Below are 26,167 nucleotides of genomic sequence, written 5' to 3'. Positions count from 1 at the left end.
TATACACGGTTTGTAATTTATGTGTTGTTATCGGGCTTTATATTCTCCCTTATATTTCAAATCTCTATGCTTTTGTTTTCTCTTTCCGCAAGTAATGGTCCAGAATTCGTAGGTATGGAGTTTCAAATTATCATAATATACAAGATAGAAAGGAAAGGTAGTAGCATAATTTGATTTGTCAAATTACCAAAATATCCGGAAAAGACCGAATCATCAAGAAAATATTTTCTTGATATTTTTGAGGTTAAATAGAATACAAGAGTCGTGTAACATGGCACATGATGACGTTAGAATCTGTGAATCATCACGTTTCATTAGAAACTCAGCATGACTTACTGTAATATAATCACGTTGATCAAGTGTCATTATATTATACTAACTCATGCATCAGTTCCCAACATTACTTCAATAACATTCATATTTTAAGCTCGAAAGTTTACAGAATATAGAAACTAACAGTTTCTATATGATGTAACACTGATAGCTCGAAGAGATTAATGATTTCAGATAAGAATAATTATGAAAATATCTTCAGAATTATGGAGGATATTTATAATGAAAGATATGATGATATCTTGAAATTTCTAAGTTCGATGGTTGATGAAGAAAAATTTTCCGCAAGATTTTAACATGACTTCGGAGCAAGATATTCTATAAAGATTTCAACGGATCCAGAATTACCTGGATTCTTTGAATATAGAGTATGGTCCTTGTATTTGTCCTTGCTCTCCTTCGTGGTTAGCTAAATCCGTTTTCCAGTTCCAACTTTTCTGAGCTTTTTCAACATACTATTCTTTATCATTAAATTTCTGACAATTAAGGTTGTTTACGGTTGCCTACAGTTTCTGCTACTTCATTCAGCTTTTCAAAGTTCAATGTATTGATTCGTAAGCTGGGTGCTTTTCAAAATTTCAGAATGAAAGATCATAATTCCAAGAGATAAATGTTATATGTATACATATAACTATTGATGTAGGAACATTACGAAATTCAAAATACAGATTTGCTGATTCCCGATAATTGGTATGGCAATTCTTGTTACAAGATGCGGATGAGTACATGATGAGACTTTAATAGATAAATATAGTGATTTGTCTGAGAGATTTAAGCCAAGGAGCAACGAGGTTGCTGGTACATCTGCTGGTAATATGGTGGAATATAAAAGGTTCCCCGGTAACGATGACGAAAAGGCAATCGTATACATCAAGGTTATAATAAGACTAGTACAATTGAAAAGTCGAAGTTGACTTGCTGGAGCTGTGACAAAATTGGCTATTTTGGAAAGGAATTGTAAAGTTATTTTCGGTAATAACAACGTCAAAGGAGCTAGCACAGATACGTGTTAAATGTTTACTCAGGTTCCAAGAGTTTTTCAGGTGTATAACTATATGCATTAATCTTTTCTTCCGTAGATGAAGTGCGGTTGGTTCATCCTCTCGATTGAGGTGTTTTCAAGGATCATGAAAGGTTTGAACGCATATTGTAATTGTCAAGATACAAATGAGGTTTAAGATGAAATCAAGTGGCAAACTTGAAGAATTGTTTAGTTTCATATGTTATAATCAATATTTAAATTCATTTTAATTGTCCAATGTTGATAGTCCACAGTTAGCAATTCAATAATTCATATATAGTTTAATTTATCATATTCGGATTAATTAATACATATCGTGACCCGTGTACATGTCTCAGACTCGATCACAACTCAAAGTATATATATTATTTAAGAATCAACATCAACCCTGTATAGAGAACTCGATCATTACTGCATATAGAGTGTCTATGGTGATTCCAAATAATATATATAGATGTGTCGATATGATATGTCAAAACCTTGTATACGTGTCCCGATATTTAAAGTGCGTAAAAATAAATAACAGAAATTAAATGATGATAAATAAAATTGCGATAATTAAATTGCGATAAATAAAATGTAATCAGTTAGCTAGGAACAGTTAGCTAGGATTTTGTTAGCGTGGATTTTTAACAAAATTTCTCATAGTTAATTTATTTGTTTCTAACAAATTTTTATTTTGTCAAATGTTTTCTTCATTATGCCACTTGTTGGATTCCGATAGGTCAAAATCCAAATATGAAATTGAATGAAAATGGTTATTCTGCGGTGAACGGATACGTATATCTGTGGTTGTAAATAGGATAGCAAATGACTGTTGAATCAGATTGAAAGAATGTACAGTATAACATGTTAATATGAAAGCTAAATTATTTCCTCAGGTATTACCTACCCGTTAAAATATTTTCATCATTAACAGTTTGTACGAAAGAATTTTTAATTACAATCTTTATGAACACATATATACATATATATTTTCTTCAGATGTAACCATGGATTTAATGAGTCAATATGATATTAAACTCATTTGATTTACCGTTAGAACAAGAATATATAATCTCTAAAACATTAGGGATTACATAATCGCCATGTCGAATGAAGATAAATGATGTAGAATAATACGTAGAACGATGATTATACTTGAGGTATAGAATGAGATGTTGACGTTTGTGCTGCAGATGTTGTTGTTGATGGTACTAGTGTTACCGGTGCTGTTGCTGAAGCTGGTAGGTTTTGCACCACGTTTTCTAGGTTGATTTTTCGAGCGCAAAGTTTGTTGACTTCTTCCATTATTCCGGGATGATTGTCGGTCGGAACTAGCGGATGAATAAGGTTTAGAATTGTGGATAGAATATAATCATGAAAAGATACTCTGGAAATGAGCGAGAAAATAGTATTACGGACAGGTTCGCCGGTAAGTGCTTTAGGTTCATCATCAAGAGGGTAATTTGGTTGGTGGAAATGATCGCCTTCTTCGCGTCTCCATTGATTAAGTCGACTACAAACCCATCAGATAAATTGGGGATGGCTGATTGGTTGATTCATTCTAGTGACGCTGCTTTCGGAGCTTAGGTGAACATCCATGCCGGAATAGCTGTCGGAATAACTATTGGAATAGCTATCTAAATCTGAGGGACTCGAACTGGTTGAGGGATTCATCTCGTACGATCAGATGAAGGATTTTCGATAAGAAATAGATTATAGGATGTAGATTAGTACCCTGTAATACATAATTTACATATGCATGTATAATACTAAAATCCCATAAGTTACGGAGGAATCTACGGAATATGTTAGGTAAAGTTTACAGTAATAGATATGCTAAGATATGAATTAGCAGATACGCTAAGATATGAATTTTGTCTATACACTATTCATGCAATCTAGGCAGTAAGATATGTCTAGATTAAGAATGATAAGCAAGTGATTCCCTAAGAATGATAAGCAGGAAATTTTCGACACGAAATGATAAGCAAAACTTTTGACATGCAGACACGGTCGGAGTCCAGACTCACTAATGCATCCTAACGACTTATCAGTTAGACACACTAATGCAGACCTGGTTCACTAAGACCACCGCTCTGATACCAACTGTAGAGACCCGTCCTAATCCATCTGGACGAAGTCCATATCGATTACAAACGATTCACAATAGTTGATTACATCGCGAGGTACTTGACCTCTATATGATACATTTTACAAACATTGCATTCGTTTTTAAAAGACAAACTTGCTTTACATCGAAAATTGACGGCATGCATACCATTTCATAATATATCCAACTATAATTGACTTAGTAATAATCTTGATGAACTCGATGACTCGAATGCAACGTATTTTGAAATATGTCATGAATGACTCCAAGTAATATCTCTAATATGAGCAAATGCACAGCGGAAGATTTCTTTCGTACCTGAAAATAAACATGCTTTCAAGTGTCAACCAAAAGGTTGGTGAGTTCATTAGTTTAACATAAATAATCATTTCCATCATTTTAATAGACCACAAAATTTTCATTTCTCATAAATATACGTCCCATGCATAGAGACAAAAATAATTATTCATATGGATTGAACACCTAGTAACCGACATTAACAAGATGCATATAAGAATATCCCCTATCATTCCGGGACACCCTTCGAATATGATATAAAATTCGAAGTACTAAAGCATCTGGTACTTTGGATAGGGTTTGTTAGGCCCAATAGATCTATCTTTAGGATTCGCGTCAATTAGGGTGTCTGTTCCCTAATTCTTAGATTACCAGACTTAATAAAAAGGGGCATATTCGATTTCGATAATTCAACCATATAATGTAGTTTCAATTACTTGTGTCTATTTCGTAAAACAGTTATAAAAATAGCGCATGTATTCTCAGTCCCAAAAATATATATTGCAAAAGCATTTAAAAAGGGAGCAAATGAAACTCACAATACTGTATTTTGTAGTAAAAATACTTATGACGATATTGAACAATGCAGGGTTGGCCTCGGATTCACGAACCTATATTATTTGTATATTTGTCAATATTCATAATCGTGATCGAATAAGTTTATATATGTATAACTTATTAATTATATCATTTTTATATTAATAATATATTTAGATTTCATATATTCGTTTTATAAAAAAAATACTTTGTTATGTTGTATGTGTTAAATATATTTATGTATATATTTTTCATTTGATTATCAAAATCGTAGTTCTAATTATACTAAGTTAATATTAATAAAGATAAAAATAATGATAATAACGTTAATAATATACTTATGTTAATAATAATAGTTCTACTATATATATAAAATGATAGTAATACTAATATTTATGAAAGTACTAATAAATCGTATCATTTTTATAATAATATTTCCAATGTTAATCATAATCATAATATTTATAATAATACTAAAATCGTACGATTAATATTATTAATATTACTTATAACAATACAACTAATAGTATTAATAATATTATTACCTAATAATAATACTAGTGATAATGATAATATTAGTAGTCATAATTATAATTTTTAATTATGTTAGTAATATTAAGTGATAACTTTTATTAGCAGTAATGATAATAATAATAATAACTAATATTAATCAATAATATTAACAATGATAATAATACTTATAATAATACTTATAATAATAATAATAATAATGCTAATATTAATAATAATAACACTAATACTTGAATTAATATCAATAATTAATAATACATAACAATAGCAATATCAATCATAATAATAATAATAATAATAATAATAATAATAATAATAATAATAATAATAATAACAATAATAATAATAATAATAGTAATAATAATAATAATAATAATAATAATAATAATAATAATAATAATAATAATAATAATAATAATAATAATAATAATAATAATAATAATAATAATAGGTATAATACTTATAATAATAATTATAATTGTGATACTACTAATTATAATGAGAATACTAGTATTATTAGTAATACCTTTAATAATAATAACACTAGTAACAATAAAACTTATAATCATAAATATAATCTTAATAACTAATAATAATAATCATAACAATAATAATAATAATCATAATAATAATAATAAAAATAAAAAGGAATTGGGTATACCCTTAAAAGCTTTATTTAAAAAGAATTGTCGTGAACCGGGCTCGAACCTAAGACCTCCCGCTTAACTCAAAACACCCAACACCACTCCTCCGATCCGTTTTATCTGTTTTAAACCCCCATCGAATAGTTTATAACCCGATCGACACCTGTCTCCTATATCTTCTTCTTCTTTTTCTCAAATCACAAAACTCAAATCGACTACACCCCTTTAATTCTTAATAACCATTACAAAAACGATTTTAGTATTTAATATCTCTCATAGGATCATCAATTTATGATTAATTGAATTGAAAAAAAATATATATAAAACTGCTCGTCGCTGCAGTTTTTTAAAAAAAAATTGATTTCCAGTTTTGTAAATAATTGGACAATTGTTTCAACACAAAATTTGTTTCTAAACACTCTTATAATATGTTGGAATCGTTCTTTTAACTTAAAACTTAAAAATGAATTCGAATTTGATTCAAGAACAAATGTTGACTTTTTTTGTAAAAAGTTTGACTTCAAAATTTATAATCAATTGGAAAAATTAAGGTATGAAAACTTACAGAAAGTTCAAGCATATGATTCCCAACAAGATTACATTATTACATTTTGGAAATTGGTTCGTTTTTGAAATATGATTAAAAAGATGAACGAGCAGAGGAGTACACGGGTTCAGCTATTTTTCTGTTTTGATTTTTTTTTTGCTAAATTCAGCAGATAGTATAAGTGAGTGATTACTTGATTTAAACAGTAACAAAAATTGATAGGTTCTTGTTTGTATCCTGGATTTGTTCGATAGCATCACACAAGTAAACAGAAAGCAGGAGAAAAAAAATAGATATAATAAAATATAATATAGGTGGAATAGCTGTGTTATATCTGTATATATATATAAATCCTTATGTATATATATTTATATAATTCAGTATTTTATAAATGTAAATATATTTATACATCGATTATATATCAGTATATATTTATATATATCACATTCTTAAACTTTGATACAGATAAATATAAATATATTAATATGACTACTAATTAATAATACTAATACTAATATTATTAATAATAATTTTATTGATAGAGATAATAATATGATAATAAAAATAATAAGTTTAATAATAATCTTTGATGATAACAAACATAATTAATGATAATAATCATAATACTATTTCAATTATAATAATATTTATATTTTTAATGATAATAATATTATTAGTAATAATGATATAACAATCTACATATTACAAGTTTCATACTTACATGTTATTTTAATAATACTACCTTTGATATTAATATTGAAAATAATAATAATATTACTATAACAATTAATTTAACTTGTATCTATCTTTAATGTATTAATATCATATATTATTAATGATGTAGTATTTAATAATTACATATATATAATAATATATATGGGATATTTTATACACTTCATTTTTATATACATATTAATATACATATTATGTACAGAAATCAGATATACACATTAGTTACAAACATTTGTTCGTGAATCGTCGAGAATAGTCAAGGGTTAAATAAATCCAATTAAATAGTTCAAAAATTTTAAGACTCAACATTGCAGACTTTGCTCATTGTGTCGAATTCGTATGAAGATTAAGTTTAAATTTGATCGGAAATTCCCGGGTCATCACACATGGCTGCCATTTTGACTAATTCAAGGTGAGAATCATCAATATCATAAAGATTCAACTCTTCAGAATCAGTTGATTCTTCAACAAGCACTTTCTTGGACAAACTTTTGGAAGTCGTAAATGATTTGCTCTTCTTTTTGGCAATGAGAGCAAGAGGATCACTTGGAGATGACTCTTTCCTTCCTTCTTGAAGTTTAGAAACTTCAGGTTGGTAATACATAAGAACTCCAATAAGCTCATGAATAGTCAACTTGTCAATCTCTTTGGTAGATCGAACAATGGTTCCATGAGGAAGCCAATCAACATTGAGCTTTTTGAGAAATTTCATGTTGACTTCAGCATTTACTTTTATGATCTTGCACCTTTTCAACTCATTGAGAACACCATTGAAATGACGGTAGGTATCCTTGAGTAGTTCATCAGGTTCCTGCTTGAAATCTTCATAAAATCCCAGAGCCTTATTCAGTTTAGTAACATCTGACATGTCATAACCTTCTTGCTGTCGTTTGATCTCATCCCATATATCTTTTGCTGTGGTGTTGCTATCAACATTTTCAAACAACTCATACGAGATAGCTTGCATAACAATGTTCTTTGCCTCTATGTCACCCTGAGCTCTCTCACGTTTATCACCAGAAAGTTCATAGACTGGAATTGGCATATCAGTATTCGGATGATAATCTACAACTGGACCATCTCTCAGAGAAGCCCATATGTACTTTGCTTTCTCACCCTTATAGTCGATGTACTGAGTGATTCGGTGAAGCCACTGAGTGTACTTGCCATCAAACAACACTGGAGGACGGGAATCTGATCCAATGATCAAAGTATCTTGAGTAGACATCTTGAAAATGAGGTAGATTCGGTAAAGATTCGGTATTACATAAATCTAGGATGAAAAATCACAACAATCTAACAAGAATGTCAGATTCGGTATCTGATTCGGTACTGTAGTAGATTCGGTACAGATTCTGTACTGTAGCAGATTCGGTAAACCAGATTCTGTATCAGAAACTGATCAGAAATATAAGTAACACACACAGATTCAGTATAGATTCGGTAACCACAAGATTTGTAGCCTGAGAACACTTAAAACCAATGAATTAAGTGATACAGAGATTCTGATTCGTTATCTGACTCGGTAATCAGATTCTATATGAATTTGAATTCAAACACAATTCAATTCCTTTGAATTAGATTATGTAACCTTGCTGCACAAGGAAACAAGTTAGTGTCACACAAAATATCAAAGATACCGAATGTATAGGATATCGAATGTCAACTGTAGCAGTTGACAATACCAAGTCTAAGTATGAAAACTTAGAATTCAAACGAATCCTTTCTCAAATCACACCAATTAGCTGCGTATAACCAAACCGAATGTGATAGAATCACAAACACACCACAATCTGCAACACTGATTGAGAATTAAAAACTTTGAAGCAGATTCAGTATGGCAGTTACGATACCGAATGTAGATCAAATCTTCAAAACTTGAAGAATTGATGAAATTAAACCGTCAGAAATGTGATTAAACACCTCACGATCACAACTGAAACCTCAAACCTTTACTAAACTACAGAATCAAGCTGAAAATGATGAATACCGAGAGTTTTAGCCACGAACTCTAAAAATCAACTTGATTCTTCATAATTGATGTTAAAAAGCTGTAATGATGATTGAAACTCTTTCTAATCAACCTAATACACCTTCGCTGAACTTATCACAAGAATCTGAACGTCAGATTATCAGATTTAATTATACCGAATCTGATTCAATATACCGAGAGTGCTCAGATTCTGCAATCTTCAATCTCTGGATCGATCCAGTGATGTAATATCACTCTCTGGAAGCTCTGATACCAAATGATAGGTCAGATCATGTTGAGATTAGAAGAAAAGACAAGTTAGAATGAGATTCGGTAAGTGTAAAGGAGACTCGGTATGAGAGAGAATCAACAAGATTTACATTCCACAGCTTCTAGAACTCAGTTACAATGCAATGGCTATCTAATTAGGACTAATTAGGTTCCTTATATAGCCCTTTTCTAAGGAACCATCATTTAAGCTTATTTCACATTAACACTATACAACTTCGGGGTCCTAACAATATAAACATCTAAAATCATGTTTATATAAAAGTTATCATTACAACCCAAAAGTTACAGATTACATTTCTCCTAACAAATATGCAACTTTTTCTGAAAATTACACAATAATGATCGAATACAAACCAAAGACCAACGGTACACAAAAAAACACCTAGAATAGTTGACCATACTTTTCATTAGTTTAAATCCTGGTCTAATGACCTAATCAATGAGTTTTCCCAATTCAATACCTTTTAATCTGACTTTTTACCCACATTATAACACATTCAACCTGATGTTGTGTTTCATATGACCGAATACATTTTTCTCAATCTGAATTGTTCATGCTAGAACATTTTCCTACACTATATTTTTCATCCTACATTGTGATGACAACAAAAAAAAAAAAAAAAAAATTAATGACGCATTACATTTGTCATGTAGCATATACATCATATTACAAAAAATATTAATATGTATTTACTTCTTTCAATAAAATGAATAAACAATCATTGCAGACATACGTATTTGACTATAAAAAATGGATTAAAACCAATCATATTGGACGACAATGGAATGATTCAAATACCACCAAGAATGTTGTTTATAAGAAATTCTTGAGACACATTTGACTGAGATGTAAATGTTCTATGGTTAAATATCCTTTGAATATTTTTTGTAAATCTCTAATTATGTATACTTATAGTACAAACTAAATTTATTTTGACAACTAATATAAGCTTAATGGATAAAAAGGATTAACGTTGAGAGTTAATGGTTTAAGGTTTAGGAATTGCTATTTAGGGTTTACGGTTTATGATTTACAGTTTAGGATTAGGGTTAATATTTTAGAATTTATGCTTTAGGGTTTAGGGTTTAGTGTTTGGGGTTTAGGGTTTAGGGTTTAGGGTTAAGGGTTTAGGTTTATAGTTTAGGCTTTAGAGTTTAGGGTTTAGTTTTTAGAATTTATGGTATAGAGTTTAGGGTTTTATGGTTTATAGTTTAGGGTTTAGATATAGGGTTTAGGGTTTAAGGTTTAATGTATAGGGTTTAGTGTATAAGGTTTTCGTTTTAGATTTTAGAATTTATTCTTTAGGGTTTAGGGTTTAGTGTGTAGGGGTAAGGGTTGGTGGTTTAGGATTTGGGGTTTCGGGTTTAGAGTTTAGTGTATAGGGTTTAGGGTTTATTGCTTAAGGTTTATGGTTTAGACTTTAAGGTTTTTAGAATTTATGGTTTAGAGTTTATGGTATAAGGTATAGGGTATAAGGTATAGGGTTAGGGCTTAGGGTTTAGTTTTACAATTTATGGTTTAGCATATAGATATAGGGTTTAGGGTTTAGTGTATAGAATTTAGGGTTTAGAGTTTATGGTTTAGTGTATAAGGTTTAGAGTTTAGGATTTAGATTTTAGAATTTAAGGTTTAAGGTTTAGGGTATAGGGTTTAGGGTTTAGAGTTTAGGGTTTAGGTGTAGGATAAAGGGTTGGTGGTTTAGGGTTTAGATATATGGTTTATGGTATCGAGTTTAGTGTATAAGGTTTAAGCTTAATGGATAAAAAGATATTAACGTTGAGAGTTAATGATTTAAGGTTTAGGAATTGCTATTTAGAGTTTATAGTTTAAGATTTTAGAATTTATGCTTTAGGGTTTAGAGTTTAGACTTTAAAGTTTAGAGTTTAGTTTTTAGATTTTATGGTATATAGTTTAGGGTTTAGGATTTAGGGTTTTATGGTTTATGGTTTAAGGTTTAGTGTTTAGGGTTTAGATATAGGGTTTAGATATAGGGTTTAGGGTTTAGGGTTTAGTGTATAGGGTTTAGTGTATAGGGTTTAGGTTTTAGAGTTTAGGGTTTAGGGTTTAGATTTTAGAATTTATGGTTTAGGGTTTATGGTATAAGGTTTAGGATTTAGTGTGTAGGGTTAAGGGTTGGTGGTTTATGGATGATTTAGGGTTTAGATATAGAGTTTAGAGTTTAAAGTTTAGTGTATAGAGTTTAGGGTTTAGTGTTCATCGTTTATGGTTTAGACTTTAAGGTTTAAGGTTTAGATTTTAGAAGTTATGGTTTAGGGTTTAGGGTTTAGGGTTTAGGGTTTAGGGCTTAAGGTTTGGGATTTAGGGTTTAGGTATAGGGTTTATGGTTTAGGATTTAGGGTTTATGGTTTAATGTTTAGGGTTTAGGGTTTATGGTTTATGATTTATGGTTTAGAATTTTAGATTTAGAGTTTAGGGTTTCGGGTTTACCCATGTAGAAAATTACCCATCATATATCCAGAACTAAGAGTTGGGGCAGAGTTACGTAAGAACTAAATTACACTGAAAACACATCTACATGGGTAATTCCTGGTATGTGTGTGTCGTGTTCACGCGTATGTATAGTGAAATGATCAAATAAAAACATATTTAACCTAATATGCAAAGCAAGCTTATATTTCAAACTAACGAACACATACAATCTTTTAAGAAAAACATTGACCTTATTTCAATTTGTTCATCAGTTGGAGATATGCATTTTACCAATCCTTACTGCAGGTTAGTGTGGGTACATTGTTGGCATTTAGTGCTGTTGCGGTTTCGATCTTAATTCTTAGATATATTCCTTCCGAAATTACCCTCTTGCAATCGCCATCAGCAGAGACCATCGATAATGATATTACAGATATTAATGGTGAAAATAAAAAAGATTTAGCGAACCATTATCATACTCAAAAAGTGCAATCACTGTATGATTCAGTTCTCGAATTATGTTTCCTTTTAATTTTATTACTACTACCTAAAAACATATTAGTACTAACTTTAGTCAATTTGAGTTAGGGGTTTTCAACGGGTTCGGTTTCGATTTCGGTTTTCTTGAGTTTGCAAACTTCAAGACTAATTTGATAACCGATTCTAAATTCTAATTTTAACAGAACTATTAATCGATTTCGGTTAAACTGATTTCAAGAATCAAGATTGATTTGGTCAAAAGTCCAAACTGGGTGAATTAGAATAATAAAGATTTAAGCTTTAGATTTTACGAGTAGTATGTAGCGTTTATTATTCTTAGTTATCGGTCTTTTGTGATTTTAATCAATGAGCAACTTCATACTTCATACAATAATATCACTTGAATGTGTCACTCTACATACAATTATTTACAAAATATTGAATGTATCACTACATTATAATAAAATTTCTTACAAAACCTAGGATGTTTGTATATTTAAACATTTGAACTTTTGAAAAATTTATTGTTTATACGTGTTAAGGAGAATATCGTATATACCCCTATTAACCTATAAAATAACATATATACCCATCTAATATCATATATATATCTCAATTAACCTTCAAAAGTAACACATATATCTAAATAAGTAAAATAATAACATATATACCTAAAATAAGTACTAAAATTCTCAAATTAATCCATTTCTTTGAACGATTTCTATTGTGTAGGGTTTATATTTAGCTTTGGGGTTAAGAGTTTAGGTTTAGCTTTAGGGTTTAGAGTTCGGGGTTCAAGGTTCCGGGTTTAGGTTTAGCTTTGGAGTTTCGGTTTTAGGTTTAGTTTTGGTGTTTGGAGTTTAGGGTTTAGGGTTAGCATTAGGATTTAGGTTTAGCTTTAAGGTTAGCATTAGGGTTTGGGTTTAGCTTCAGGGTTTAGGTTTAGCTTTGGGGTTAGAGTTTAGGGTTTAGGATTTAGGTTTAGCTTTAGGGTTTAGAGTTTCGGTTAACTTTGGGGTTTAGAGTTTGGGGTTTAGCTTTAGCTTTAGGGTTTTGGTTTAGAGTTCGAGGTTCACCTTTAGGGTTTAGGGGTTAGACTTTAGAGTTTAAGGTTTAGGACTATGTTTAGCATTAAAAAGTAAAAAGTGGGTAAACATGAGAGTTTTGATACTTATATTGGGTGTATATAATATTATGTAATTTAGTTGAGTATATTTGTAAAATTTAAATATTAATAGGGATATATATGATGATGCCCCGTCTTATTATGGGTTGGGATTGTCTTAGAATTTCATCAATTCATAAAACCCGCGAAATCGTGAGTCTTGTACTAGTAATAATAATAATGCGAGTAATAATATATTTCCTCCATCTCAATTTAATTGTTTACCGTATCACATTTACTTTTTATTTAATATATAATATAATTTTACCTCTTCTTTTTTACATATATATTTTTCTCTTATGTGTAGAGGTATAATTTTTTTTCACCATTTTATTCTTATCTCTATCCCTATTGGCGGAAATGGAAAATTATGTTGGAGCTAGATAATAAATTAGGGAGGAGGGGGATTACATATGCAACTGACTCGTTTTTTGAAAAATATCATGACTGATATACCAATAATTTGACTCAAAACCGGAGACCGTACATATTTCATGAAAAACAAATATCAACCAAAATATATTTCAATCAATGTCAAGCAGGCAGGCCTAGATGAACTGCTTTAAATAATCTTTCAATATCAACCTCTACATCTTTTTAACTTTCATTAACCGCTTAATCTCTCTAGTACCAGACCCAAATGATGAACAGTGTTCCACCTCTTGAATCAGATCAAACTGAGTTTGTTGAGCTAGATCCTTCAGGAAGATATGGAAGGGTAAATTATACCCCCAAAAATTTAGGGTTTTCATTTATTTCATTAATTAACATCACCCATTGTTTAAAGTTTCAATCTTTGTTTCAGTATAATGAAATCTTGGGCAAAGGAGCTTCAAAGACTGTGTATGCATTTTTATTTTTTATTTTTTTTATTTTATTCTATTATGGGGGTGATTATGTATGTGTGTGCTGCAGTTACAGGGGTTTTGATGAGTATGAGGGGATAGAAGTAGCATGGAATCAGGTTAAATTTTTTGATTATTTACAAAGGCCTGAAGATCTTGAAAGGTTGTATAGTGAAATTCATCTGCTCAAGACTTTAAAACACAGCAATATTATGAAGTTTTACACATGGTGGGTTGATACAAATAACAGGAACATCAATTTTGTTACTGAAATGTTTACTTCTGGTACCCTTAGACAGTAAGTTCCTTTAATTTCAGCTTCTTAATTTCAATATTTTTTATTTAAATTTTAGACAACCATGTAATCATCATGATCCTATACATTTGACATTTCTATTATTATTGAGTTTTTCTTTTAACAATTAAGCTTCTCCAAGTCAAAATACTCAATTGGTTAAAAAGAATATAGTCACTTTTTAACTGAACTGCATACCTGAATAGCCCTTTAAAAATATGAGGCATCAGGGCTATGATAGATGCTTGATGGTTGATTGATGACTTTATTGGTTTGATTAGGTATAGGCAAAGACATAAGAGAGTTAATATAAGCGCGATCAAACATTGGTGTAGACAAATCTTAAAAGGATTGCACTACCTTCATAGCCATGATCCACCGGTGATTCATAGAGATCTTAAATGTGACAATATTTTCGTTAATGGAAATCAAGGAGAAGTCAAGATTGGTGATTTGGGTCTAGCAGCTATACTCCATAAATCTCATGCCGCTCGCTGTGTCGGTAAGTCCTATAAAAGTGATAAATTTAACCATCTCCATTTAGCTGAGTGGTTACCGCCCTTCTGGGTGTCCGTGAGGCCTCGAGTTAGTCTCACCTGGGGATTTCATAATGCAATTTGCTTTACAGTTTGTTATGGAGTCTTTTGGAGGCATCACTGTCTGAGCCGGTCGTATGACAGTTGTTCAGGGGTGCTTCCCGAGGGTGACTACATCAGAGCCTGTCTTATGGCAATTGTTCGGTGGAACATCCTTGACACGTAGAACGGATATGATCAGGTGGTGGGAACTCCTTTGGTGGTCCCCATCAATGACTCCAATCTCGTTAAGAAAAAAGTGATAAATTTGAAAATATTAAAACTTTTTGACGCCTTCAGATTTAATGGTGACTTCGTACTCTATCTCCTGTTAGATTGGTGGCCTGGTGGGTACTAAGTTTCCATCATTTTAGTGGATAATGAGTTTTAGTCTTATAACTAGTACTCCGTAGTATACACGTGTTAAATGTATCTATAGGTGGAGTTTCAAACCATCTATGTGAAAAACAAGTTAGTTTGGTACTGAATTGCTAACGGTCAAATGGTAACAGTTAAAAGTTTTGGTAGTAAGGAAATGCGTTACACGGGGTGATATGTTTTACGTCACCGTTGGAGAGCGTCAAAACAAGTGTTTACAATATATGAAAGATCAGTTCATTATGAAAAAATTAGTTTCCATAACTTTATCTTTTTTCTATACTATAAATCAATGTTGTAATAGCCGGCTGAGTCGGCCGACGCGTTGTTTTGGGGATTAGCCCGTCCAACTCGCGTAAAAATGCCTTAAAAGTTGGTCAATGCTAAGAAGTCGGGTCAAAGTCGGGTGAGTCGGGCTGAGTCAGGTCAAAGTCAAAGTTAGGTAGAAAATTTCATATTTTTAAATTTAGATTTTGTCTCATATATCTATGTTTGAAATATTTATGTTTTATGTTTGATATATTTTTGTGTAATAATATATATATTCGATTCGATTCGATATTCAATTTATTTATTACTAAAAGTCAACGTTGGTCAACGCCGTCTCGTCCCGACTCGACCGACTCATCTGACTCGTCCCTCCAGTGAGACAAACCATCTGACTCGTTTCCATCTTTTTTGTTTGATGAGGTTTAGTCTTATAACTAGTACTGCGTAGTATACACGTGTTAAATGTATCTAGAGGTGGAGTTGCAAACCATCTATGTGAAAATAAGTTAATTTGGTATTGAATTGCTAACAGTCAAATGGTAAAAGTTAAAAGTTTTGGTAGTAAGGAAATGCGTGACACAGGGTAATATGTTTTAAGTCACCGATGGAGAGCGTCAAAACAAGTGTTTAAAATATATGAAAGATCAGTTCATTGTGACAAAATTACTTTCCATAGCGTTCTTTTTTTTCTATACTATCAATCAATGTTGTAAAAGTCACCAAAGAGCCAATGGCTTGGCGGTATTGAGGTCACCCTTACAACCTTGAGGTTGAGGGTTCGAGTCCTGCTTAGGAAATTTTGTGGTGTAAATATTCGTGATAGTATTAGGTGGGTGTGTGTGTTTGCCTTTCAAAAAAAAAAAAAAAATGTTGTAAAAGTCGGCCGACACGTTGTTTTGGGGATTAGCCCGTCCGATTTGCGTAAAAACGCCTTAGAAGTTGGTCAACGCTAAGAAGTCGGGTGAGTCAGGCCGAGTCAAGTCAAAGGTAGGTAGAAAATTTTATATTTTTAAATTCAGATTTTGTGCCATATATCTATGTTTGAAATATTACTGTTTTATGTTTGATATATTTGCTTTTCAAAAAAAAAAAATGTTAGACATATTTATGTGTAATAATATGTATATTCAAATTCAATATATTCAATTTATTTATTACGGAGTACTAAAAGTCAAACGTTGGTCAATGGCCATCTCGTCCCCGACTCGACCGACTCGTCCCCGAATTGACCGACTCGTCCCCGACTCGATCGACTCATCCGACTCGTCCCTCCAAGGAAATTGACTCGGCCCTGACTCGCAACTTTTACAACCTTGCTATTAGTTACTCAATTGAAACATTACGAAAGCATGGCAGGTCAACTCAATTCGTTTCGACGAACCCTATGCTTTGACCAGTTATTGAATCCGAACTTCCTACCTTACTTCGCCACCTAATACCTATAGTTGTAGTAGCAAATGATCTTTATGCTCTTCCAGATCTATAGGTTACTTCAGTTACTAATATGCCGCTTACCCGACATCTTGTCCCTTTCATACAAAATTGTGTTAACATTATGACCTCTAATACTATGAAAAGGTCTTTGATGGCTTTCATCTCAAATCTCAAATTCATAACTAATAGTAGCTTATTAGAGAAGTTATAAAGTTTCCCATGTTCAGGTTATTCGGGAGGGCGAGTATTTCAACCCCATCCTCTAATGTACATACGTGACCCAGCCGGATTACTCTGTGGCCGTTTCTAGCCCTTCTCTGACCACCACAAGATTTGAACTTGAGACCTCTTCCTAAATTCTATTATCTCAATTGATTAAATTAGCATATTAAAATTCTTGGTTATATTGAATCCTGTCAGGAACACCAGAGTTCATGGCTCCAGAGGTTTACGCTGAGGAGTACAATGAACTGGTTGACATTTATGCCTTTGGAATGTGCATTTTGGAAATGGTTACGTTCGAATATCCTTACAGTGAATGCACCCATCCTGCTCAGATCTACAAGAAAGTTATTTCGGTATCATTCTATCTTTCATAATTATTTCATTACCAATTCACGATATGTTAGAGGTGTGATATGGGCAAGAGGGGCAAGTTGGGTAATGGGTCAGAACACGTTTGATAAAAGAATCTATAATCCAATAAAATAATTGGCTAATTTCTAACAAGCATATGAATGAATACACTTTGGGTACATCTAACCCATTTGAATTTTTTCATTCTAGTAATAAAGTTTTTAAATCTGGACATTTGACCTGTTGGAGACGAAAAACATAGTCCCAATAGACACAATTTTGGGTAAACGGGTCAAAATTGCCACCTCTATCAGATAAATGATTTCACCGAATATTATCTATCTGAAATAGGGGAAAAAGCCTGATGCGCTCTACAAAGTGAAGGATCCCGAGGTTCGTCAATTCGTGGAGAAATGTCTTGTTACGGTTTCTCGTAGGCTGTCAGCAATAGAGCTGCTTAAAGACCCGTTTCTTCAGCCTGATGATTACGGATACGATTTTAGATCAATTGATTATTGGAGAGAATTTGAACGATTTGATCACACAAATAATCATTATAGTAATGGTTATCATCTCGTTGACAACTATTCAAATGATATCGGTTACGAATGGGAGACAGACTTCGATAATCAAAACGGTGTATCAGGCGCAAATGAAAACGAAGTATCGGAAAGTCAACAAGTCAACCATCTCGGAGAAGACAATCATCATGGTGATGTCAACATCTCTATTAAAGGAAGGATCAACGATGATGATGATGATGTCGTCTTGAGGTTACGAATTTTAGATAAAGAAGGTACACCTTTTTCCCCTGGCCTAATTTCTTTTATTGGAGGTGGCAAATTTGACCCACTTACATGTGAATGAGTCGGCTAAATCCACCTATTTAGCCACCTCTATTCTCAGTGTTTTAGTTGACTAATCCATTCTAACGTTTTCAATAAACATTGCAGGCCATGCACGGAATATTTACTTTCGGTTTGACATCGAAACCGACACAGCATTTAGTGTTGCAAATGAAATGGTTTCCGACTTAGATATCGCCAATCAAGATGTCGATAAGATAGCTGACATGATCGATAGCGAAATCTCTTACTTGGTCCCACAATGGCAAAAAGGATCAGACTCGTTACACGAGAATCATCACTTAGAAAACAAACTCGAAGCACTTAACTTTTCAGGACACGAATTTCCATCCATTCATGGCCGTTTCGAAGAAATAACATATCAAATTGATTCCGACCAATCAGAAGCGCGTGATTTTGCAGATGATCATGAGAACGAGATTAGACATGAATTAAGGTGGCTCAAGGCAAAATATGAGATGCAGCTGAGGGACCTTAGAGATCACCAGCTGGGACTTGTACCGAAACAAACTGACAGTTTCAGTATGCATTTGGATGAAAAACTACACATTAACGACAATAACGAAACGTTCAACGGCTGTATGGCAATTGAAAGGAATCTGTGCACAAGGGAGCTGATTCCTCGACATCTTCACAGGGCTGCTTCACTTCCAGTTGATGCGATCGACGTTTGAAATTCTTCACAATTTTTTAGGATTATTCTTTTCGTTTCTGTAACTGCCGTATTAACATCTTTAGCCCCGAAATCTCTTGTTCGGAGATAGGTGTGGCTGGGGCAAGATGATGAGACATACTTGATAGCACTTGCTAGACTTGACTGTAGAGGGTATTTAGAGAAACTGTTAACAATTTATGGTTACTCATTTGCTCCCACAAATGAAGTGCTTTATTTACATGTAATGCAGTAATAGTTTGTAGCTAAACCATTGCTTCATCATTGCTTCATGTAGCACGCGAGTTATGTTTTGTTTTTAGGCTTACGGTGCTTTTGATAAAATTAGATTGGTGCTGAATAGTTCAGAATTTAAATGATTCAAAATCTGTTAATAAATTTGATTCTGAATGAAAATAAGTTGTTTAATTATCATACTAAATGAACAATGTGAATTGACTAAAATTACTTTAATAACGTCTTATATAAATAAAAAATTAAATATACCTGTTATTAAGTGTTTTGAATATAATTTCAAGAGAATATCATAAAAATTTATGTGCTTAATGGTTAAGAGAATGTTTCAACTCTGAATGTCAGCATTATATGTCATTCAAATGTTAGAAGCAAATGCGTTGAATGCTGAATGATTCAGCATTCAACGCTTAACTATTCAATTAAGAGGTAAAAAAACATTGTTATAATCGAAATAATAACCTCTAGCTCTCTATCCGATGTCTTCTCTTATCATATCATGAGAAGACCAGTTCAGACTTTGCAAAACCTCAACTTATCATTCGTCACCACCTTACTAAACATATCAACAAGATTCTTCGTATCAAAGACCTTTTCTAAAATTAAAATACAATCATTTATGAGTTAGTGAATAAATGATATCTTAATTTAATGTGTTTCGTATGACTATGAAACACTGGATTCTTCCCAAGATGAACCACCCTTTGATTGTCACAGCATAAGACACAATAGACTTGTTTCTTGCCCAACTCATCCAGAAAGTTCTTCAACCAAATAAGTACTCTAGCAGCTTCCATAACAGCCATATATTCTACCCTCGGTGGTCAACACAGCAACACTCTTTTCTAGTCAAAACATCCAACTAACCGACGTCTTTCTCACTGTAAATACAAAAACCGTAGTGCTTTTACCCGAAACATCACATCCACCCAAATTAGTGTGACGCCCCGTACAAAATCATCGTGTACGATTCGTCAACAACAGGATCTTTACACGGTCAACTACTACATGCTGTTTGAAAACCAGTTTTGCATTCATAAAAAGATAACGTGACACAAAGGTCGTTACAAAGTCATTATTTGAAAATAACATAAGTTACGAATGCAAGATAAAAGTTCCATGATTGAGACATCTCTAAGTAATGCAGCGGAAATCTAACACAGCAGGTCCATAACAGCAAGTCTATAACACTAAGACAGCAAGTCTAACAGCGGAAGCAACATCGTCTAAGCACCTGAGAAATACACGCTTAAAAGTCAACACGAATGTTGGTGAGCTATAGTGTGTAATCAGTAAAGTAATGTAGACCACGAGATTTCAGTGCTTCAACCAGCAGTTTAAATCAGTATGAAAAGTATATGCTTATCCGTGGGCACCCGGTAACTAACTTAACGTAATAGTAATACCCCCTAAAAGTACACTTGGCGAGTGCGTATGTCCTCGAAGTATCAAACACCCGTTAAATGCTAGCGCGACTAGCCCGAGTGGGGATGTCAAACCCTATGGATCCATATCTAATATTCGCGTTCACCGGTTCAAAACCAATGATTAAACGTTACCGTGCTAAGGGGAATCTTTATGCCGTTATATAACCCACACATATGTAAAGTTTAAGTACTCGTGTCAAGTAAGTAAAACATAAAAAGCGCATGTATTCTCAGCCCCAAAAATAGTATAAGTAAAGAGGGAAGCTATAACTCACAGTGAATAAGCAGTGAAAGTCGATACGAAACGTATGCAGGTAGTAAGTCGGTCCGAAAGGTCGTCAACCTAAGTCAAAGGTCACTAGGTCAGTATGTTGTCCCAAAAGGTTAAAAGTGAATAAATTAAGTTTAAGTATCATCATCGACATCATCATTATCATCATCATTCATCAATACTAAGGTAAGTTTAACAAGAATAGAGATCGAAACAAAAGGCTGACTTCGGACAGCTGTTACGACCTCTATACAAATCAAAAAGATGCGTAGTCAGTGGCTATGGTTTAAGTGCGAGTAGGTCAGAAATTTCAGCACAACATTACAAGAGCGTAGTGACTTTCGGAAGGCCATAAATCCTAAACCGTATATCGGATTAAGTCGAGGCCTAAACGAAAAGTCATCTACTCGAAACGAACTATCTGAAAATTTATTTTCCAGAAGCCTAGGAGTCTGATCAGACCCCGAAAAACAGCAAACAAGTGCGCCGGTGAGGTTCTTGGTGCTTGATGCTCATCACGGTTCTCATCCTTGATGCTTGTAAGCTTCATGTGTACAACTCTTTGATGTTTTATCATCACTTTGACCAAGGTTCAACCATCAACACACAATTAAAAGTAAAATCTATCATTCTACAAGTTTTGAACATCAAGATTGCCTCTTCATTGCATGAATCCAATAAAGCTTCAACCTTTGTCCATTTTACACTAGTTCATGCATCTATATCACATGTGATGATGAAGACTTGATCTTTATCATCACAACAAACACAAAAAAGTTCCAAGTAAGTGAGATCTACAATAATAACTTAGATCTCGAGTATTAAGAAAACCCTAAGCTAGAAAGCTTGGATCTTTACAAGATTAATGAGACCATAAGCTAGAAAGCTAAGATCTTTAACAAAACAATGAAAGTAATGAGACCATAAGCTAAAAAGCTAAGATCTTTAACATAATAATGAAACCCTAAGCTAAAAAGCTTGGATCTTTAGTGTTCTTGAAGATCTTGAAGCATAAAGCTTGAATCTTTAAGATACATGAAGATTACAAACACAAGTTTGAATCTTTATAACAAAATAAAAAGATTAAAGCTAAAAAGATTTCGATCTACAAATTAAGTGAAGATTCAAAGCTAGAAAGCTTGAATCTTCCATGTTCTTGAAGGATTCAAACCCAAGTTTGAATATTTAAGATATAACGAGATCAAAAGCTAAAAGCTAGATCCATAAAATGATGATGATGATGATGTCGTGTGGATGAAGGGAAGAAGAAGAAGAAATAAATCAAAATATTACACTTTTTAGAGTGAGAAAGACACGAGAGAGAATTAGAGAGTAAGTGTGTGTAAATTGCAAATGAGATCAAGTGTGAAATGAGTGAAATAAGGCTTGTATTTATAGGTGGTGAGGAGGTGGGAGGGGTGTTTAGGCCGTGGGTATAGGGAGGGGACAAAGGGGACACCTTTTTGCTTTTTGGTTAATGATTGTCTAAAGTTGGTGCTTATGTTAGGATCTCATGCAACATTAAGGATAATGCTTAACAAAAATGCTAGTTTGTTCCCTCTAATAAATGGGCATTTATTTTTCATTAATATGGGTCACTAACTTATTATAATTTGGCTAATTAAATAGTCCACTAGCTAGTGTAGGGTGGGCTAAACTCCAACAAGGTAGAAAGTCCAACAAGACCAACTAGTGTGCTCTAGTAAATTACTAAGCGTAATTAAGCATCCAAAAACTCAAGTAATTGTTATTATAAAATAACAATTAGTATTTCGTAGTCGTAATATTCCAGTTATGACAAAAGTTAAATGCACAGTACGCAGTTCGTTCTAAACGTTAAGTAACCTACGTACTTAAAGGAACATTTTAATATATAAACGAAAGTAATCCATATGTAGAAAGTTCCCAGAGTATAGTATAGCTCAGTACGCACAATTACGCAGTTTTGTGAAAGCACAAAGCACAAAAGCAAGTCGAAAAAGTCGGGTCGTTACATTACCCACCTGTTAATGAAAATTTCGTCCCGAAATTTTAAGCTGAGGTAGATGGTAGAGTTGTGAAGAGGTGAGGATACTTCTGTTTCATCTGATCCTCTCGCTCCCAAGTAAACTCAGGTCCTCATTTAGCATTCCATCGGACTCGAACGATCAAAATCTTGTTGCGTTTCAAGGTCTTGACCTCACGGTCCATAATTTCGACAGGTTCTTCCACGAAATGGAGTTTGTCGTCAATCGTAAGCTCCTCGAGAGGTATGACAAGTTCTGGTTCAGCAAGACATTTCTTCAGATTCGACACGTGAAAAGTGGGATGAACTGTGCTCAATTGAGTCGGAAGATCCAAACGGTAAGTAACGGGTCCAATACGCTCCAAGACTTCAAAAGGACCAATGTATCGCGGATTCAACTTCCCACGCTTTCTGAAACGGATTGCACCTTTCCAAGGTGCGACTTTCAACATAACGCGGTCGCCGATTTGAAATTCGCGATCTCCACATTTAAGTTCGGCATAGCTAGTCTGACGATCACGGGTCGTCTTAAGCCTCGCTTGAATTTGGACAATCTTCTCGGTGGTTTCATGGACGAGTTCGGGACCGGTGAGTTACTTTTCACCTACCTCGGCCTAACAAATAGGAGAACGACACTTGCAGCCATACAACGTTTCGAAAGGTGCGGCATTAATGCTTGCATGATAGCTATTGTTGTAAGAGAATTCGGCTAGCGGTAAATGCTTCTCCCAAGTTTTTTTGAAATCTATAACACAAGCACGCAGCATGTCCTCTAAAGTCTGAATCGTACGCTCGCTCTGTCAGTCGGTATGCGGGTGATATGCGGTACTCATGTCGAGATGTGTTCCCAAGGCTTCTTGTAAGGAACGCCAAAATCTAGAAGCAAAACGGGTATCGCGATCTGAGATAATTGATAAGGGTACCCCGTGACGAGATACAACTTCCTTTATGTATAATTGCGCCAGTTTATCCATCGTATCAGTTTCCTTCATGGCTAGGAAGTGAGCAGATTTGGTAAGATGGTCAACGATAACCCAGATGGTATCATAACCTCCTACCGTCTTCGGTAGCTTCGTGATGAAATCCATTGTTATTCCTTCCCACTTCCATTGCAGAATTTCGGGTTGTTGGATTAATCCAGACCGCTTCTGATGTTCGGCTTTGATCTTGGAACAAGTCAAACACTTTCCAACATAAGCTGCAACATCCCTTTTGAGGTTCGGCCACCAATATTGAACCTTGAGGTCGTGGTACATCTTACCAGCTCATGGATGAATCGAATACCTTGACTTGTGGGCTTCGTCTAGAATAAGGCTCCGTAAATCCCCATAACTAGGCACCCAGATTATTCCGACAAAGTATCGGAGTCTAGTCTCCTTAACCTCGAATCGAGAAATGAGAATGTTCAAGAGCTCTTGAGAAATATTCTCCTCCTTGAGAGCCTCATCTTGAGCTACGCGGATCTGGTTATTGAGATTCGTCTGAATGGTGATGTTCAAGGCACGAACACGAAGTGGTACCATTCTCTCCTTTCGGCTCAAGGCATCAGCTACAACATTTGCCTTGCCAGGGTGGTAACGAAGTTCACAATCATAGTCGTTCAACGTCTCAATCCATCGACGCTGTCTCATATTCAGCTGCTTCTGGTCGAATATGTGTTGGAGGCTTTTGTGATCGGTGAAGATAGTACTCTTGGTTCCATAAAGATAATGTCTCCACAATTTGAGCGCAAAGACAACAGCTCCAAGTTCGAGATCGTGCGCCGTGTAATTTTGCTCGTGAATCTTCAGCTGGCGAGAAGCATAAGCAATAACCTTCTTCCGTTGCATCAATACACACCCAAAACCTTGTCGGGAGGCATCGCAATACATAACAAAGTCATCACTACCTTCAGGAAGGGATAAAATAGGAGCGGAGGTCAACTTCTGCTTCAGGGTTTGAAATGCCAACTCTTGCTCGGCTTCCCAAACGAACTTCTTCCCCTTATGAGTTAATGTAGTCAAAGGACGCACAATCAGAGAGAAACCTTCAATGAATCTTCGGTAATAACCGGCGAGACCTAGAAATAGTTGGATATGATTCAGAGTAGTGGGGGTTTCCCACTTGCTGATAGCTTCGATCTTTGCGGGATCGACTTTGATACCCTGGTCGCTCACGATATGACCGAGAAATTGAACTTCCTTCAACCAAAATTCGTACCTGGAAAATTTGGCATGAAGTTGCTCTTGTCTCAAGAGTTCTAGCATGAGTCGAAGATGTTGCTCATGTTCTTCGTTGCTTTTGAATAGATGAGGATATCATCTATGAAGACGATAACAAACTTGTCCAGATATGGCTTGCATACACGATTCATGAGATCCATAAACACGGCAGGTGCGTTAGTTAAACCGAATGGCATCACAAGAAACTCATAATGGCCATAACGGGTTCTGAACGCAGTCTTCATCACATCGCTCTCCTTCACCCTCAACTAGTGATAACCTGACCGTAGATCAATCTTGGAGTAAACACTGGATCCTTGCAGCTGATCGAAAAGATCGTCAATTCTAGGAAGAGGATACCGATTCTTGATCGTCAAATTGTTCAGTTCACGATAATCGATACACATGTGGAAAGATCCGTCCTTCTTCTTCACGAACAAAATAGGTGCACCCCAAGGCGATGAACTCGGTCGGATAAATCCACGGTCTAGTAGTTCCTGCAGTTGACTCTGCAACTCTTGCAGTTCGGAAGGTGCTAGTCGGTAAGGTGCTCGGGCTACAGGTGCAGCTCCTGGTACTAGATCGATCTGAAATTCCACTAATCTCGGCGGTTGTAATCCAGGCAACTCTTCTGGAAAGACATCGAGAAATTCGTTCATAATTCGCACATCATCCATCTCTTCTCTTCAACTTCTAGCTTCTTCACATGTGGCAGAACAGCAAAATGTCCCTTCTTCATAACCTTTTGTGCCTTCAAATAACTAATAAGGTTCAACTTCGGACTACATCTATATCCGTAAACAATCAGAGGCTCACCATCTTCGCGTGGTATACGGAGAATCTTCTCACCACAGATAATTCGGCTCTTACCTTGGACAACCAGTCCATACCGACAATCACATCAAAGCTTCCTAACTTGATGGGTATCAATTCAATCTCGAAATCTACACCAGCTAAGTTTATTATACCTCCTTGACCAATTTGGTCAACTTTCTCAAGTTTTCCATTGGAAACCTCAACAAGCATACTCTCCTCCAAAGG

General features: G+C 34.1%; 1 protein-coding gene across 2 annotated transcripts; it reads left to right on the top strand.

The window, feature by feature from the left end:
- Positions 1 to 13,547: 13,547 nt before the first annotated feature.
- On the top strand, positions 13,548 to 19,253 carry LOC139872073 (probable serine/threonine-protein kinase WNK9). Of its 2 annotated transcripts, XM_071859876.1 has the most exons (7): positions 13,549 to 13,794; positions 13,882 to 13,919; positions 13,992 to 14,219; positions 14,498 to 14,718; positions 17,294 to 17,451; positions 17,801 to 18,245; positions 18,403 to 19,252. In XM_071859876.1, the coding sequence occupies exons 1-7, from the start codon at positions 13,717 to 13,719 to the stop codon at positions 18,987 to 18,989; spliced, it is 1,755 nt and encodes a 584-aa protein (XP_071715977.1). In that variant the 5' UTR covers positions 13,549 to 13,716; the 3' UTR covers positions 18,990 to 19,252. The 2 variants fall into 2 exon arrangements, with proteins under 2 accessions (XP_071715976.1, XP_071715977.1); XM_071859875.1 differs by having other exon boundaries at positions 13,548 to 13,794; positions 13,882 to 14,219; positions 18,403 to 19,253.
- The last annotated feature ends 6,914 nt before the right edge of the window (positions 19,254 to 26,167 follow it).

This window comes from Rutidosis leptorrhynchoides, chromosome 10 (genome assembly GCF_046630445.1).
Source record: "Rutidosis leptorrhynchoides isolate AG116_Rl617_1_P2 chromosome 10, CSIRO_AGI_Rlap_v1, whole genome shotgun sequence".
NCBI lineage: Eukaryota > Viridiplantae > Streptophyta > Magnoliopsida > Asterales > Asteraceae > Rutidosis > Rutidosis leptorrhynchoides.
The sequence above is the reverse complement of the archived record's forward strand: the minus strand, read 5'-3'. Positions and strand labels throughout refer to the sequence as shown.

What these genes read in the sequence shown, in the direction of transcription:
- LOC139872073 (XM_071859875.1), top strand. Translation starts at nt 13,717, where the DNA reads ATGATGAACAGTGTTCCACCTCTTGAATCAGATCAAACTGAGTTTGTT. An exon ending in CTTCAGGAAGATATGGAAGG is followed by an intron (nt 13,795 to 13,881) that starts GTAAATTATACC and finishes TCTTTGTTTCAG; the next exon opens with TATAATGAAATCTTGGGCAA. An exon ending in TCTACAAGAAAGTTATTTCG is followed by an intron (nt 17,452 to 17,800) that starts GTATCATTCTAT and finishes TATCTGAAATAG; the next exon opens with GGGAAAAAGCCTGATGCGCT.